Here is a 14,633-nt window from a genome sequence, read left to right as displayed (position 1 = left end):
AATTGAAATAATTATTTATCAATAGCAAGTTCTAGAATCCTTATTTCAGGAAGTGATTAGAATATTTATTAAAGCATATGCATAAAAAGTACTTTCAGATAATCAGAAATTATTATTATTATTAACCTTTCGTCAGGCACAATCAATATTTTAAAATGAGTAGGTGTAACCCATCCTGGGAATGAACAGTTTTTCCTTTCAGATTAAATAATATTTACCATCATTTTTCTTCATTGACTCACATTATAATTATTTATTTGAAAAAGTACAAAGCAATAAGAAAAATAGAGTAAAAATACAATAACATATCACTACATTGAGCACTATTTAAGTTGTCATCATTGGAACCACACATTGTGATTCACTTTCATGATCACTTTCTAAAATTTTTTGCACCTAGGTTGTCTTCACTCTCATCTTGTACAGTAGCTTTGGCATTATGCTCCTCCTCGTCCAAATGAAGAATGTAAAGCATGTCTCGTAGTCATATAAACCTATAAAAATATTATACTTACAATTAAAAGCGTAAAACTTGTATAAACCAGTAGTAAAAATGAACCAATTTATTATTATAGTAAAAAATATAAAAACAAACATAATGTAACAATTGTAACTTATAATTTATCAATTATCTATAATAGAAAATAAATGTTTCCTTTTATTCAATAATAAATACATTTTTTAATTCTTGATGTTTACTAACAAAACTAAGGTAAGAAAGAAAAATAGCAGGAAAAAATAAAAGAATTACTTACATTTTTTTCCATGCATCCACCATAACTCAAGCAGGAGCAAAACGTAATGAAAACAGGTTATACATATTTCTTATGAAAAAAGTAACTGTTTTCCAAAACCAAAATACACCTCTCTCCTATATTGTTTAGGGCATATATACCTTTGAAAATACACCTACTCTTCAGGCTGTTCATATGCACTTGGAATCAGTGGTGTACATAAGACCTGAACAGTACAAAAATACCATCCCAAGGACCACCTGACGAAAGGTTAATACTGAAAACAATAACTTCATAATAGAAAAAATAAAAACAGTATACAAAAATTTTTGATTGCTAACTTTCACATTGAATTAAAAATTTTACAAATTGCAAATAAATTATAGAAAGGAAAAAGAATAAAATGTTTTCTCAATAACTTCAAATAGAGGCTATACCAACTAATAAAAATAGAGAAAACCACTTAAAAAAATAAAATAAAATTGAAGATTTTGGGTAGTCTAAAATTTTGTATCTGCACATCATTTTATTTTCCAAAAGATACCAAAATATTTCAAACCTTTACAAAAACAAAAATTATATTATGTAGAGCCAAATGGATACAAATAAGTATCCTAAATATTTTCCAGTACATTTAGACATCTTCAGGAAATAAAATACTGCAAAATTACATTAGATGTTTAGGTTAAAAAATTTTTTAAATATATTTAATTATAAAGTTTCGTATTTATTCTGCTTTTAGTTTAATTTTTAACATATGTTTTATTTAAATTATTTATTTTGTATTACAATAATGAGAAACCTTTAAAATCTGTAATTTTGTAAAAAAATAAAAAAATAACTATATTAAAATGTGATTCAAAAATTTTATATTCACAAGTGTTTTAAAGTTTACATTAACCTTGTAACAGTTGTAACTGGGGAAATGATATAACAGCTGTAAATGATTTATCTTGCAAAATAGATTTCAACTAGATAATTCATTTTAATGCTTAAAATTTAAATTCACTTCTTTTCCAAAACACATTATTTTAAAATGGGAAAAATTATTTTAAGAAGTATTATAGCTAGTATTTTCATCAAGCTATTCATAATTTGGAATGTAAACTTGACTTTCTGTGATGCAAAGATTTAAACTTTTGAAATGTTTTTGATACCATGTGTAAAATCAAATTTCAGATTAATTTTATGAAATTTGAAATTATTTACATTTTATATCTTCATTATTTTTAATCTTTTTTTTGTTTATTTAAATTTGAATATGTTTAATATAAATTATTAGATGAGAATAACTCAAAGTCAAGTGTATAATATGGGTAGCTGAAACACAAATAGATCAAAATGTATATAGAAAAAAATGTAAATACAGTCAACTTGCCTTAAAACTAACACTGATAAAGCAAATTTTCACATTAAAGAGAAGTTTGCCATTCCCCTGGCAAAATGTCATTGTCACAATGTTAATTTTCATGCAATAAAACAAAAAAAAAATTTTACCAGAATTTGTTAACCAAGCTGTAAATTACCTTCACAACTCCCAAGAAATAACCCTATTTCCAATAATTATTTTATTATTCATATCAAAAAGTGTAAAAGGCAAAGTGGTACTGTAATAAATGTTCTATTTTGAGCAGAATGGATTTTCTTCTCCTAGTAAAGAAAGATGGGTTTGAACTCTGATTGTAGAGCAATTCAAACATCTGGTTTTAGTGGACCATTCTACTATACTCAGAAAATAGGGGTTAAAGTTTGGATGCAAAAAAGGATGCCTACTGCTTTAAATGGATGCAGTCCTGTGCAAACAGGTGCTAGTTTGTTTATCATGAGGGCGTATACAGTAATGCCAAGTTTGGCTCCTTTTTTACTTTTTTAATATCAAAAAATATTTTCTACTTTTTCAAACAATCTTCAACAAAAAAAAATAATGGATTTCTTTTAGCTTTGTTTTGTTTAACCACTCCGATATACTGCTACACATTTAAACTAATACAGTCTATTCCTCATTTTATTTTGAAGATCATTTAGATCATTAATTTATTTTGTAAATAAATTTAATTTTATTTAACATTACTTAGTAAATTATTTCAAAATATTAACATTTAGAGATTTCAATTGCCTATTAATCCTTAACTCTGTAAATTATACAACCTTGACCTTGACTATGAAAAACATTAATACAAATTTTTGATAAAGTGAACTACTGTTCCCCTAGCAATTCATATTAACATGAGTTGACTATATGCATAAAATATATAATTACTAAAACTTTTATAGACAAACATTTAATTACACCTAAATGATAAAAAAATAAAAATCTGGATTGTTGTAATAAGTTTTAGTGACATGTATTCTGAGGTTTAAAGTTGTTATTCTCCAATTTTATATTGATTAATCCTCTATCATCTTTATTTTTAAAATAGCATTGTTGGTTTAGACAAGCTGTTAAATTTTATAAAGTTTGACTCTTCCTAAAAATCTTGAAAACATTATTAATAAAAGTAAAAAATATCATTTGACTGAATTTTTACTTTAATATTTATGAATGATATAAATTTCTAATGTAAATTGAGTCACCTAACTAAAAATATTTATTAAAAATAAAAATATAAATACTTTCAGAAAAAGTGAAAAAACAAAAATTATTATTATTATTATTACTTTTTTTTTACTAAATTTTAATACATTCATATCTTTAGCCCTAAACAAAATTTTTAACTTTTATATATTAAAACACAATAAAAAAAAACTTAAATACAAACTTAAAAATCATCACCAGAAACATAAAATAATATTTGTTTATTCTTCTAATTCTAAAAATAAGCATATTCTTTATAGTTATCTTTTATTTATACAATACCACTATTGCATTTTGACACTTGAAGACTTGTTTGATAATGTGTAATTGTCTATTATTTTACTAAAAAAATAAACAAGTTTTGAACACTGGTAAATAGATTAGAACTATTATTCAGATTAAATTAAAGATGTTTTAGTGAATGTTTAATAGCAAATAAATTATTGCTAATCAAGGAATTTTATTTTAAGAATAAAATTCTGTAATTAGCATTTTGTTTTAACATTATTATTATATAAAATTAACTAGAGCATGATAAAAATAAAAATGAAACATACATTGACATACAGTGCTATCACTATGCCAATGTATTCAAATGAAATTTAAAATAATTCTGCATACAATCTATTTTTGTGCTTAATAAGCATTGACTATTAAAATTTGATGTCTCTGGTATATTAATTCAATTTTAACAATACAGAAAAAGCAAAAATAGATACAGGTAAAAGTGAAAATTAAGAAACAAATTAATTGTTTTCATGTTTTTATAATACCATTTATATAACATTATATGTTTATTTGACAGATAAATTTAATGCATAAACATGAGAGATTTGAATTATTTGATACAAACTTCTCATGACTGAAATAAATAACATTAGTAATTATATTGCTTATACTCTATTATACAAGTATCATGTATAGTATGAAATGGATTTATTATTAGTCTTTCAAACTATCTAATTGAGAGTATAATTCAAATTAAAACAAACATCATTTTCATTTTTATTCTTCTATAAAAACTTTCTTTATAATCTTGATCTCTTGATTTTAATACTGTTTTTATTTATAAATTACTAGCAGATAAGCCTGGCATTGCTCGGGCAAAAAGTAACGATAGCAAAGATTAAAATTATTACATTATAGCCAATCTTACCCATTTTCATAGAATGCAAGAATTAGGTCCCCGTTTCCAGACTAATCAGAGAATTTTTAGATGGGTCTAAAAATATGATCGATTTCCCACAAAAAACTGCATCTGCACCATAAATCTTGCACACCGCTTTCTCTTAACACTTCCATTGTTAAGGAATAAACTTCTTTCATCCCCATATGGTACTCTACTAAAATGCAGTTAAAAACAAAAAATTGCATCTAAAATAGTACAGTAGAAGCTGAGTTCTTCAGGATAAGCTATAATCCTCCCTCTCTCCCCGTAGGGGAATTTCGAAAAATCCCTTCTAAACATTCTCGTGACGTACCGTGTACCAAATCAACTTTCAACTCCTAACCGTTTGGGCTCTGCACTGGGTCCAGAACATTTGTGAGTATTCGAGAGTGTTCTGGAATGTTCCACAATGATCTGGGATGTTCCCGAACATCCAAGAACATTCTGGAATGCTCTCGAATGTTCTGGACTGTTCTAGAAATTTCTAGAGGGCAAAACTTCCAGCCCTTATATCTTCAACAGCATGCCCTGCAGGTAAAAACAGGAACCTTCTTCATGGATGGGGGATAGAGGGCTACCACACCATATAACTCCCTTGATAATACCAGGACTCATTTTTGAGTTTTAGCAGCATGCACATTGTACACTTACTTTTTTAATATATATTGATTATTATTATTTAAACATCAATTCTTATCTTTTTCCAATAAAAGTTTTATTTTCCAACAAAATTAGATAATATTTTTATTCTAAATATTTTATTTATTAACAGAGTAAATATATAATCTAATTTTTTAGAATATCCTATTATAATTATAAATTATGTTAAAAATAAAATTATTCATTATATTGGTATCACCATCAATATATATTTTTCCAATATATTAAATAATACTTTTGCTTAGTTATACCATTATTATAGTTGATAAATTCTATAGAATTATACACTTAAAACTCTATATTCCTAAGTTTAACCTGTCTGTCCAAACTCTGTATATGCATACTTCAAAATGAGATGTACTAATTTTCTAAACCAGTATTTCCCAAACTGATATCTGCAGACTGGTTCCAGTGAGTCCATGAAATATTTACAAGATAGCTTGTAATATGCAGTTATTTTTCTAAACTGATAGAATTACAAATTTTGGTATAGAATATTACTTATTTTTGATATGATTAGTGTGTATTAAGTCATTCCCATTTCACTTCGCAGACTTTGTAAAATCAATATAGATCAGAAATCTTTTTTTCATTTTTGAAAGGGTTAGTAAATATTAATAACTTTGGAACCACTGTTTTATACTAAAATAATTTAGAAATTTTAAGAATGATTTCAACATGTATTGTTGAAGTTCTTTAATAATTAGGAAAATATAATGAAATATATCATATAAATATAAAAAATATAGAATTCCTTTCTGTAACTATAATGAAATTTTTTATATATTTATTAAGAAATAGGTGCATTTTTTTAATGGTATGCATTAAATGCATACCATAAAAAAATCACTCTTGAATATTTTTTTGAACACATTTTTTATGCTGTTATGGTCATATAAAATTAAAATGATGCAGTAAAGCACTACTACTGGTTTAAGTTCAATGCTGAAAGACTACAAAATAATGTTTATGTTGTATTGTGTCACTTGAAAAGATATGACCAATCTAGCTCAGATAAGCTAAATATATTATTCACATTTGCCTATACAAACCATAGGAGCTACTGCATCATCATGTTCATCAACAAATTTATTATAATTCTAATATTTGTTTTATTTGAAATACATTTTTAGAAAATATCAATTATTATTTGTATATCATTATAAAATAATATACTAAGTCTAATTAAGTCTATATTTTCATAACAGACATGGCAAATGATTTATTTTATATTATAAAAAAAATTTTTAAATTTTCAATTCACTCTTCTGTTTGAATAATGTTATAAAAAAATAAATATAAAATTTTATAATTCTGTATTTTATCCAATAATATTTACTAGAATATAATTAAACATATTATTCAATCAATTAGAACATAATTGTTTTTCTATTATTTATATCAATTTTGCTACTCTTAAGTTACTCTTACTCTTTTATTAAGAAGTGAAAATATATAATAAAAAATATATGAATTTCATGCCACTCACCTCAAGTGCTGACGATATATGAACACCATCTAAAAATATTTATAACAAAAATCATAATTTTATGATTATAATCTTAATAAGAAAAATTATATTAATTGATATATTAAAATTGATTAATATATCAATTGAAAAAAATAAGATATTTATGATCTGAAAAAATTCAAAATTTTTTAAAGAATTTTCTGTCATCTGATACTAATACTTGTCTTCTTTTTGTATCTCATATCACTTTAAACTGATATTTATTTGAAAATAAATTATTTATCTTGCAAAATAGATTTCAACTAGATAATTCATTTTAATGCTTAAAATTTAAATTCACTTCTTTTCCAAAACACATTATTTTAAAATGGGAAAAATTATTTTAAGAAGTATTATAGCTAGTATTTTCATCAAGCTATTCATAATTTGGAATATAAACTTGACTTTCTGTGATGCAAAGATTTAAACTTTTGAAATGTTTTTGATACCATGTGTAAAATCAAATTTCAGATTAATTTTATGAAATTTGAAATTATTTACATTTTATATCTTCATTATTTTTAATCTTTTTTTTTTTGTTTATTTAAATTTGAACATGTTTAATATAATTATTAGATGAGAACAACTCAAAGTCAACAATACAAGCATAAATTAAATTAAAAATTAAAAAAAAATGTATATATTACCTTTATTACTTGGGTATCTTTGTATTGTCACATTGTGTTATTCTCATCTAATAATTATAACTAGTGTTTTGATGAACTAAAAGTTAAAAGTTACTTGGTTGAACATGTCTTATCTCAGATTTTTCTATTCTTGTCTTATCTCAGATATTATTTTGAAATTTTTCAATATGGAAACACAAACAAATGAATCTTATTATTGAATGTATTTTCTTTACTCTTTAGTAAAAGTTATAAAAGTAAACAATGAACTAAAATATATTTCTATTCTATTCCTATATATTCTATATTTTTCTTTATTTGGTAATTTTTATTGAAAAATAAATAGATCATATTTGTACCAAAACATGATAGCAAAATTACACAAAAGTTTTTGAAGTTGAAAGTGGTTAGTTTTGGATAAACAAGCTACCATACACAAGTTTCACTATGCAGTCAAGTTTTATTGGTTTTTCAGTTTCCAATAATAAAAATCTGATTAATAAACAATACTTCCACATCTCCAAATAAGCACAAGACTCAACATGAGTAACCATCTTACAATCATCATATGACTTTTGTTACTGTAAAAGTCCAAAGTTTGGTAACACTTAGAAATTACCAGTAATTCCAGACATTTACTGTACTGACTGGTAAAAGTCAATATCCCTAATAAAATTGTCCACATTTCAAACTTTCACCAAGAGATATTGATAAATTTCCAGATTTACCATCAGCTCAGGTAAAAAATATATTCATATGTATATATTGTTTTGTAATATACTTAAAATATAAATTAAGAAAATGAAAGTATACAACCTCAAAAACATGTAATTTTTAATACTTTCATGCAGATATGGATCTACATAGGGACTAATAGGGCTTAAGCCCTAGGTCCCCAAGTGTCAAGGGCCCACAAAAATTGAATTATCATAAATTTTTAATACTTTTTTATACCATTTCATAAATAAATATATTTCAACTCTGATTATGATGTTATTAAAAATAAATTTTAAACCCCAATTTAAAGATACTTAATCTAATAAAACTGGAGCCCCATTAGACTTCAATAAGTCTTAGGCCCCAAAAAACCTAAATCCACCCCTGCTTTCATGTGATATAGCCTATGATTTTAAAAAGAGTTTAAACTAAAAAATATTTTTTTTTATTTTGTTTATTAGAAAATATTTTAACTTTTATTACTTATATGGTTGTTGGTTTTATCCTTCGAGTTAACAAATCTAGTGGCCACTGGTGGACAAATACTCTTGTCTTGAGCTTTGGTTATAATAGATACTAAGTCATAGAAAAAAAAATAGTAAAAAATTTTAGAATTTCAAACAAATTTATATGAACGATAATTGTTGTGATAGTAGAGAAAATTTACTGGTTGCAACAAGGTTAATTATTAGGACATTTAGAACTGCACAACAAAGAAGATGATTTGCACATTTTTTTAAACAATTGCATTTTTTGAATCCTTAGCCTCCAATGAAAGCTAGGTTGCGAAAACTTCTCATACACTAACTTTTTTCTAATTCTTTGATGCTGATAAAATTTTCTTTGCAGAATGTAAATTGGTTCCTAGTGAATGATGACTTCAGTTTTCCAAACTTAGTGTCTAGCTGATAAAATTCATCATCTTCAATATTTATGACAACAGCTATTATTGGTTTTTGATTGATCTTTGCTTGGTATACATCCAGTACTTTGATTCTTACATTCTGTCCAACTGAAGGTTTAGAATTTTGTTACAAGAGGCAGTTTTCATTATCTTTGTTTGTATTCCAAGGCCTTCTTCAGCAGTCTTTCAAAACAGATTCACTTTTTAGACCCTGTTAGAAGTTGTCAGAGTAACATCACAACACTAAGGAGATAATGGCAAGTTTGTTTGTCTCAGTTTCAACTATTGTCAAATGCTGCATCCCTGCTGCTTTGTTCTCTGTTCAAATTGTATTTTCTAGCTGAGTTCCTTCATTTCCAGCATTTAACATGTTTTCCAAATCTTCAGTGTCTACATGTGTACTAAATTATGTGGAACAACTGAGCTGGCAGTATCGTGTGACGGGCGAAAGGACAAAGATGTTCAATCAAAACTTCAAATTTTTTTCTCCACCATTTTTATCACAAGATCAGTTGGAAACCCATAAAAAATTATTTCCCACAAACTTGCTTCCTCGTTGAGGATGACCCATCCTCGGGACGTATGCCACCAGGAACTTTTAGAAGAAATTTACGTATTGGACACCCGACCCTCATGGAAAAAACCCGAGTGAAAAAAATAAAACGAACGAACGATGACAAACCCGGCAGTCGTCGTTTAGTTATCGGGACAATAATCCGGACTCTTCCCGCCATCTTCCGAACCAAGACCCTTGTGGATTTATACCAAGACCATAGTGCGGATTATCTTGTGAACTGTTCCTTCAAATCGTGATTCTCCGTGGATCGTATCATCGCAAGGATACCCGACGCCGGCTCCAAGACTCTCTAAGGTATTTATCAACTCGCGAATCGTTTGTAAACTCTCTCTCTCCGCGTATCTAAAAATATTAGCTATGCGTCTTGTTGTACTGTTGTTATACTCCCTTATTAAAATTAGCCTTGTTACTTAGCCGGTGTCTTGAGTGACTCACTTCCTCGGTTCTCCTACCTCCACCTCTACCGCAAACGTACCCGCTCGCGCGACAAAAAACTCTGCGTCGCAATTTCCGAGTCTTGACCGACTTGGTGGTGTCACATCCTGACGAGGGGTCAAAGAGACCCCGACCCTCCAGTCACAATCGATTTCCATTGGAACACCAAACATAGCTTCATATGGTAAACATTTGATCCCCATATGATAAGCTCTATTCTTCAATGCTTGCATAAACTTCAAGTCTCAAGACCATTTTGAAGTTTTATTTATTACATGCAAGTTGATAACATATTTTCTATGTCCTGTTTTGCATGTTTAACTGATTCCTGAGACTGGCTGTTCCTCGATTTTCCACAAACTATCTTTATATCAGCCCACATGCTATATAAACATTGAAGAACTTGATTAAAACTCTCTACCATTGTCAGAATGAAGGATACTAAGTGTGCCAATAAGTTATGAAAATATCCAAAAGGTCATATGCAACTTCCATAGTCATTTTCTATTTTAATGCTCAAAGAATAACAAATTTTGTCAAATAATTCTGATATATCAATATGAACAGTTCATCAAAACAAATATAGTAAAGAATTTCTTCTTTTCCAGCAGATGCTTGGTGCCATTAGTTTTTCTTAACCCCTGATGTTGAGAACCTTGAAACCCTTGAAACATCTAGTGAACTGATTGTTTACTAACCACATATTTTGTACCTTTCACTTCACTTAAAGCATTATATTATTCATTACTTATATAAGAATTGTTGTCTTTCTTCCTTTTCACTAATTCAGTTAAAAGTTCATAAAATCTGCTATGTATTATGTCATCATTCTGCTGCATTAAAAGCAAGATTTATGTAAACACAAAAAATTGTATAATAGACAACTTATTCATCTACACTGATTATTTCTTGGCAAATTTATTTTAAGAAATTAAATAAAAATTATTACAATAATACTTTTGTTATCTTAATTTACATTTTAAAGTATATTACAAAACAACAGATACATATGAATACATTTTTCACCCAAGCCAGATGGTAAATTTGGACATTTACCAGTATTGCTTGGTAAAAGTGTCCACAATGTGGACATTTTATCAGGGATTTTAGACTTTTACCAGTCAATACTGGTGAATGTCAAGATTTATAAATAATCTAAGTTACGAGACTTTGGACTTTTACAGTAACTTATGTATGTACATATGCTTCTATTTTCTGCTTCCAAGTGTGTCATGTGCTTACATGATGCTAAAGCATAAATTGATGCAGTCTGCGTTACATGAACATTACAATAAAATTATTAGTTTTATTTGAATCCTCCTTGTATTTTCATAAATATTCTATAATTAGTTTTCTGGTTTAGGTGTTAAAGTAGCAGGTAGGCCTGGCATTGCTTGGGCAAAAGTAGCGATAGCAAAGATTAACATTATTACATTATAGTCAACCTTATCCATTTTCACAGAATGCAAGAATTGAGTCCCCTGTTTCCAGACTAATTAGAGAATTTTTAGATGGGTCTAAAAATATGTTCGATTTCCTGCAAGAATGAAAAAAAACTGCATCTGCGTCTTGCATGTCGCTTTCTCTTAACAATTTCCACTGTTGACACTTCCATTGTTACTTAACACTTCCATTGTTGCTGTAAGTGTTAAGATTTAATCCTGTCCCTCTCCCCCATGGGGAGGAATTTCGAAAAATCCCTTCTTAGTGTGCATTCTCATGATGTACTGTAACTGTACCAAATTTCAATTTTCAATTCCCAACTGTTTGGGCTCTGTGCTGATTATTATTATCATCAACTCATCTCAATTATATATATAGATTTACATAAAAGAAATAAATACCTTGAGAGACAATTGTTGTATCCCCTGGTAAAGTACCAACAACTGCTCCTGTTCTAGAATCATAAACTCTATATGAAGAAGGATTTGCATTTGGCAGTGCATCAGATAAAGAACTGTTATCAGTCTACAAAAAGAAATATCAATTTATTTAAATAATTACTTAATTCAATAACAAAAGTATTAATAAAAATATGAATAAATAAATTCTTATTATTATTTCAATGTAATTATTTTTCACAAAAATATTTTTATTAAATTAGCTGATGTATATTGAAAAAAGTTAAGAAATATAAGTGTGAAAAAATGAGTTTAATTGAAAAGTTTGAAAATATATTTGGTAAGAATTTTGTAAAAGTATATGAAACAACAAAATAAACAGTCATTTCAATGACAAGAAGAGAAAATAAATGAAGATCTCAATATTGATATTGCATATGCATGTTATTTTTATAAGATTTTGTTCTGTTCTAGAATATTTTGAATGTCATTCAAATGTACAGTAATTTATATTTATGACTGTTCAGATACAATCTGAAAATGGCTTGTAAAAGATCAGTTTTTCTTATAATTGTAGTCTAGTTCTGCTTAAAATATTTTATAATTAAATACTTCAATATGGATATAAATATTTTACTGTATTTTATGAAGAATTATAATTAAATATAATCAAATAAAATAATTATTTTATATTATTAAAAACTTACCCCTGTAGTAATTGTAATTGTTTGTTGTTGGACTGGTTTTATATTTATTACTGGATGAATAGCAATTGACGAATTACTTTCCAAAAACTTTGGTCCAATTTTTGAATCCATTCCGTAATTATTTTCATTACTTTCTGAATCAATTTGAAAATCACTGTCTAAATTATTAATGATTTTAGCATTTATTGATTTCAAATAAATTATTTTTTGGTTGGCTTCTTCATATGCTTGTTTTGCTTTATAAAATGCCTCTCTTTGCACACCACTTAAAATTTCTTCACAACATTCCATTAAAAGTCCAGTATGTTCAGAAGATGAAAAATGACCACCTGGTGGAAAATATTCTTTTTCTGGCTTAGCAGGTTCATCTAAGCCATACATGTGCACAGTATTGAAAATTTTCTGTGCAGCTAAACGAGCTGCTCTTCTTGTTGGCTTCATTCTGTATTTTTCTTCCTGTATAACAACATTAAATTAAAAAATAAAAATTAACTATTATTGTCTTTCCATAATATGTTATTTCAATTATAGTATTTAAATGAAAGATCATAATATACATACCATTATGCCATTTCTCTCCTTTAAGTTTGATAAAAGGGAGAGATTGAATTTTAATCTTACTTATATTTTTCAATTGAATTTAAATAATATAAAACAAAAAGAGAAAAAGAAAAATGTAAATATATTGAGAGCTGACATAATATTTCTTTAAAAATAATACAAATTAAACATGCATTATCTACTTGAAAAATAAATATGCATATAGTAAAAAAATAAACTATTAATTTGAAATTGCATTATAAATTTAGATTTGAAGAAATATTTTACACAAATATCAATAGAAATGTTATGTAAATAGGAAAATTGCCATCTTAAAAAAAAAAAAAATAAAATAAATTTCTTAATACAAAGATATTTCAAAGGAATAGTTTTGAGATCATACTAATGAAATTGAAAGCATTGTATTAGAAAGTCATTGAATTTGCTTTGTATTCATAAAATTTAATAAAACATAGTTTTCCATTAAAAAAAACCAAGGAACTTTATACAGGATGTCATAAAAAAGCATCACCATTTTGTTTTTCTGCCATTTTTTCTTTTGAAGTTATGTCAGTTTTCATTTGATAGTTATTTAGAATTCCACATATAATTGGAAAGATTGAATAAACTACTGATTTTATTGTTTCATTTTAAAATTATTTAAAAACAAAACAGTAATATTTCTTTTATGATATTTTGTAGTATTGAACTTAAATTGACTTTAACTAACAGACATACCTCAAGTACAGTTCACTATTCAAATATGAACTGATTCCAATCTAATCCAATTCTTTATTACATGTATGAAAAGAGAAATGTAGTGAATATCAAATTTAATAGTAGTAAACCTGAAAAATAATTTGTGATAATTTTTTTTTTGCACAAATATTAATTATGAATTCAATTATTATAAATATTTTAACAAACATTTTGAAATATTAATGAGAATAAATTTCTTAACCAAAGCAAATGAATAAATAAATACAAATGTTTTGGATAATCAGCCATCTTCACATCTTCATACATTTGAAAAATAATGTCTGAATATGGCTAACCAGCCAAAAATGTTTGAGTATTTTGTATATTGATAAAAACATAAAACCAGGATGACAATTATAATAAAAATTTCACAAGTTTATAAGAAATACTAAAAAACAAAACTTTAATTTATCTCTTTTTCACACCCCTAGATTGAAACTTTGCATATTCTGAACAAGTAAAATTTTTATTATAATGATCCTCTGAGTTTTATATTTTTAACAATATACAATGTATCCTTGAAATATACTGTCACAAGAGGAATTTTTAACATCTCTTACATATTGAGGCAGACAAGAATCTCAAAATAAAGGTTGACTTTACCATGGTTCTTTTTATTTTCAATTCCAAGCTGGGGGCCAAAAAAAAAATTATGAAGAGACATTTGTTTTTGTGTTTCTTCTGAACTTATGAAATCATTTGTGGCATTTATTTATTAAGTTTTGCTTCAGTTAAACAGTTTATACTCTTTTAAAAATGAACTTCACATTTACAATGTTCAAATTTTTACTTTTCAAAGCAAAAAGAGTTTCAAAAAATCAAAGTACAGTACATTTTTGCTAGCCAAATTAATTATTATATAGGAACGTTTAGATTAATA

At 26.5% G+C, this 14,633-nt stretch overlaps 1 protein-coding gene across 5 annotated transcripts in view; it reads right to left on the bottom strand.

Moving 5' to 3' along the window:
* LOC136979054 (uncharacterized) overlaps positions 1 to 14,633 on the bottom strand; it is a 129,119-nt gene that overhangs the window by 92,542 nt on the left and 21,944 nt on the right. For 2 of the 5 annotated variants that reach the window (XM_067274951.1, XM_067274950.1), the window contains exons 3-7: positions 13,733 to 13,842; positions 13,016 to 13,033; positions 12,455 to 12,910; positions 11,751 to 11,874; positions 6,627 to 6,655 (exon numbers count right to left, since the gene is read on the bottom strand). In XM_067274951.1, coding sequence (XP_067131052.1) covers positions 6,627 to 6,655; positions 11,751 to 11,874; positions 12,455 to 12,910; positions 13,016 to 13,018 — 612 coding nt within the window. In that variant the 5' untranslated portion in view covers positions 13,019 to 13,033; positions 13,733 to 13,842. The remainder of the gene's footprint in view (positions 1 to 6,626; positions 6,656 to 11,750; positions 11,875 to 12,454; positions 12,911 to 13,015; positions 13,034 to 13,732; positions 13,843 to 14,633) is intronic. The other 3 variants (XM_067274952.1, XM_067274953.1, XM_067274954.1) reach the window with 3 other exon arrangements.

This window comes from Centruroides vittatus, unplaced genomic scaffold (genome assembly GCF_030686945.1).
Source record: "Centruroides vittatus isolate TY-2023 unplaced genomic scaffold, ASM3068694v2 contig_575, whole genome shotgun sequence".
Taxonomy (NCBI): Eukaryota; Metazoa; Arthropoda; class Arachnida; order Scorpiones; family Buthidae; genus Centruroides; species Centruroides vittatus.
Note: the sequence above shows the minus strand (reverse complement) of the source record. Positions and strands in the feature narration are given on the sequence as shown.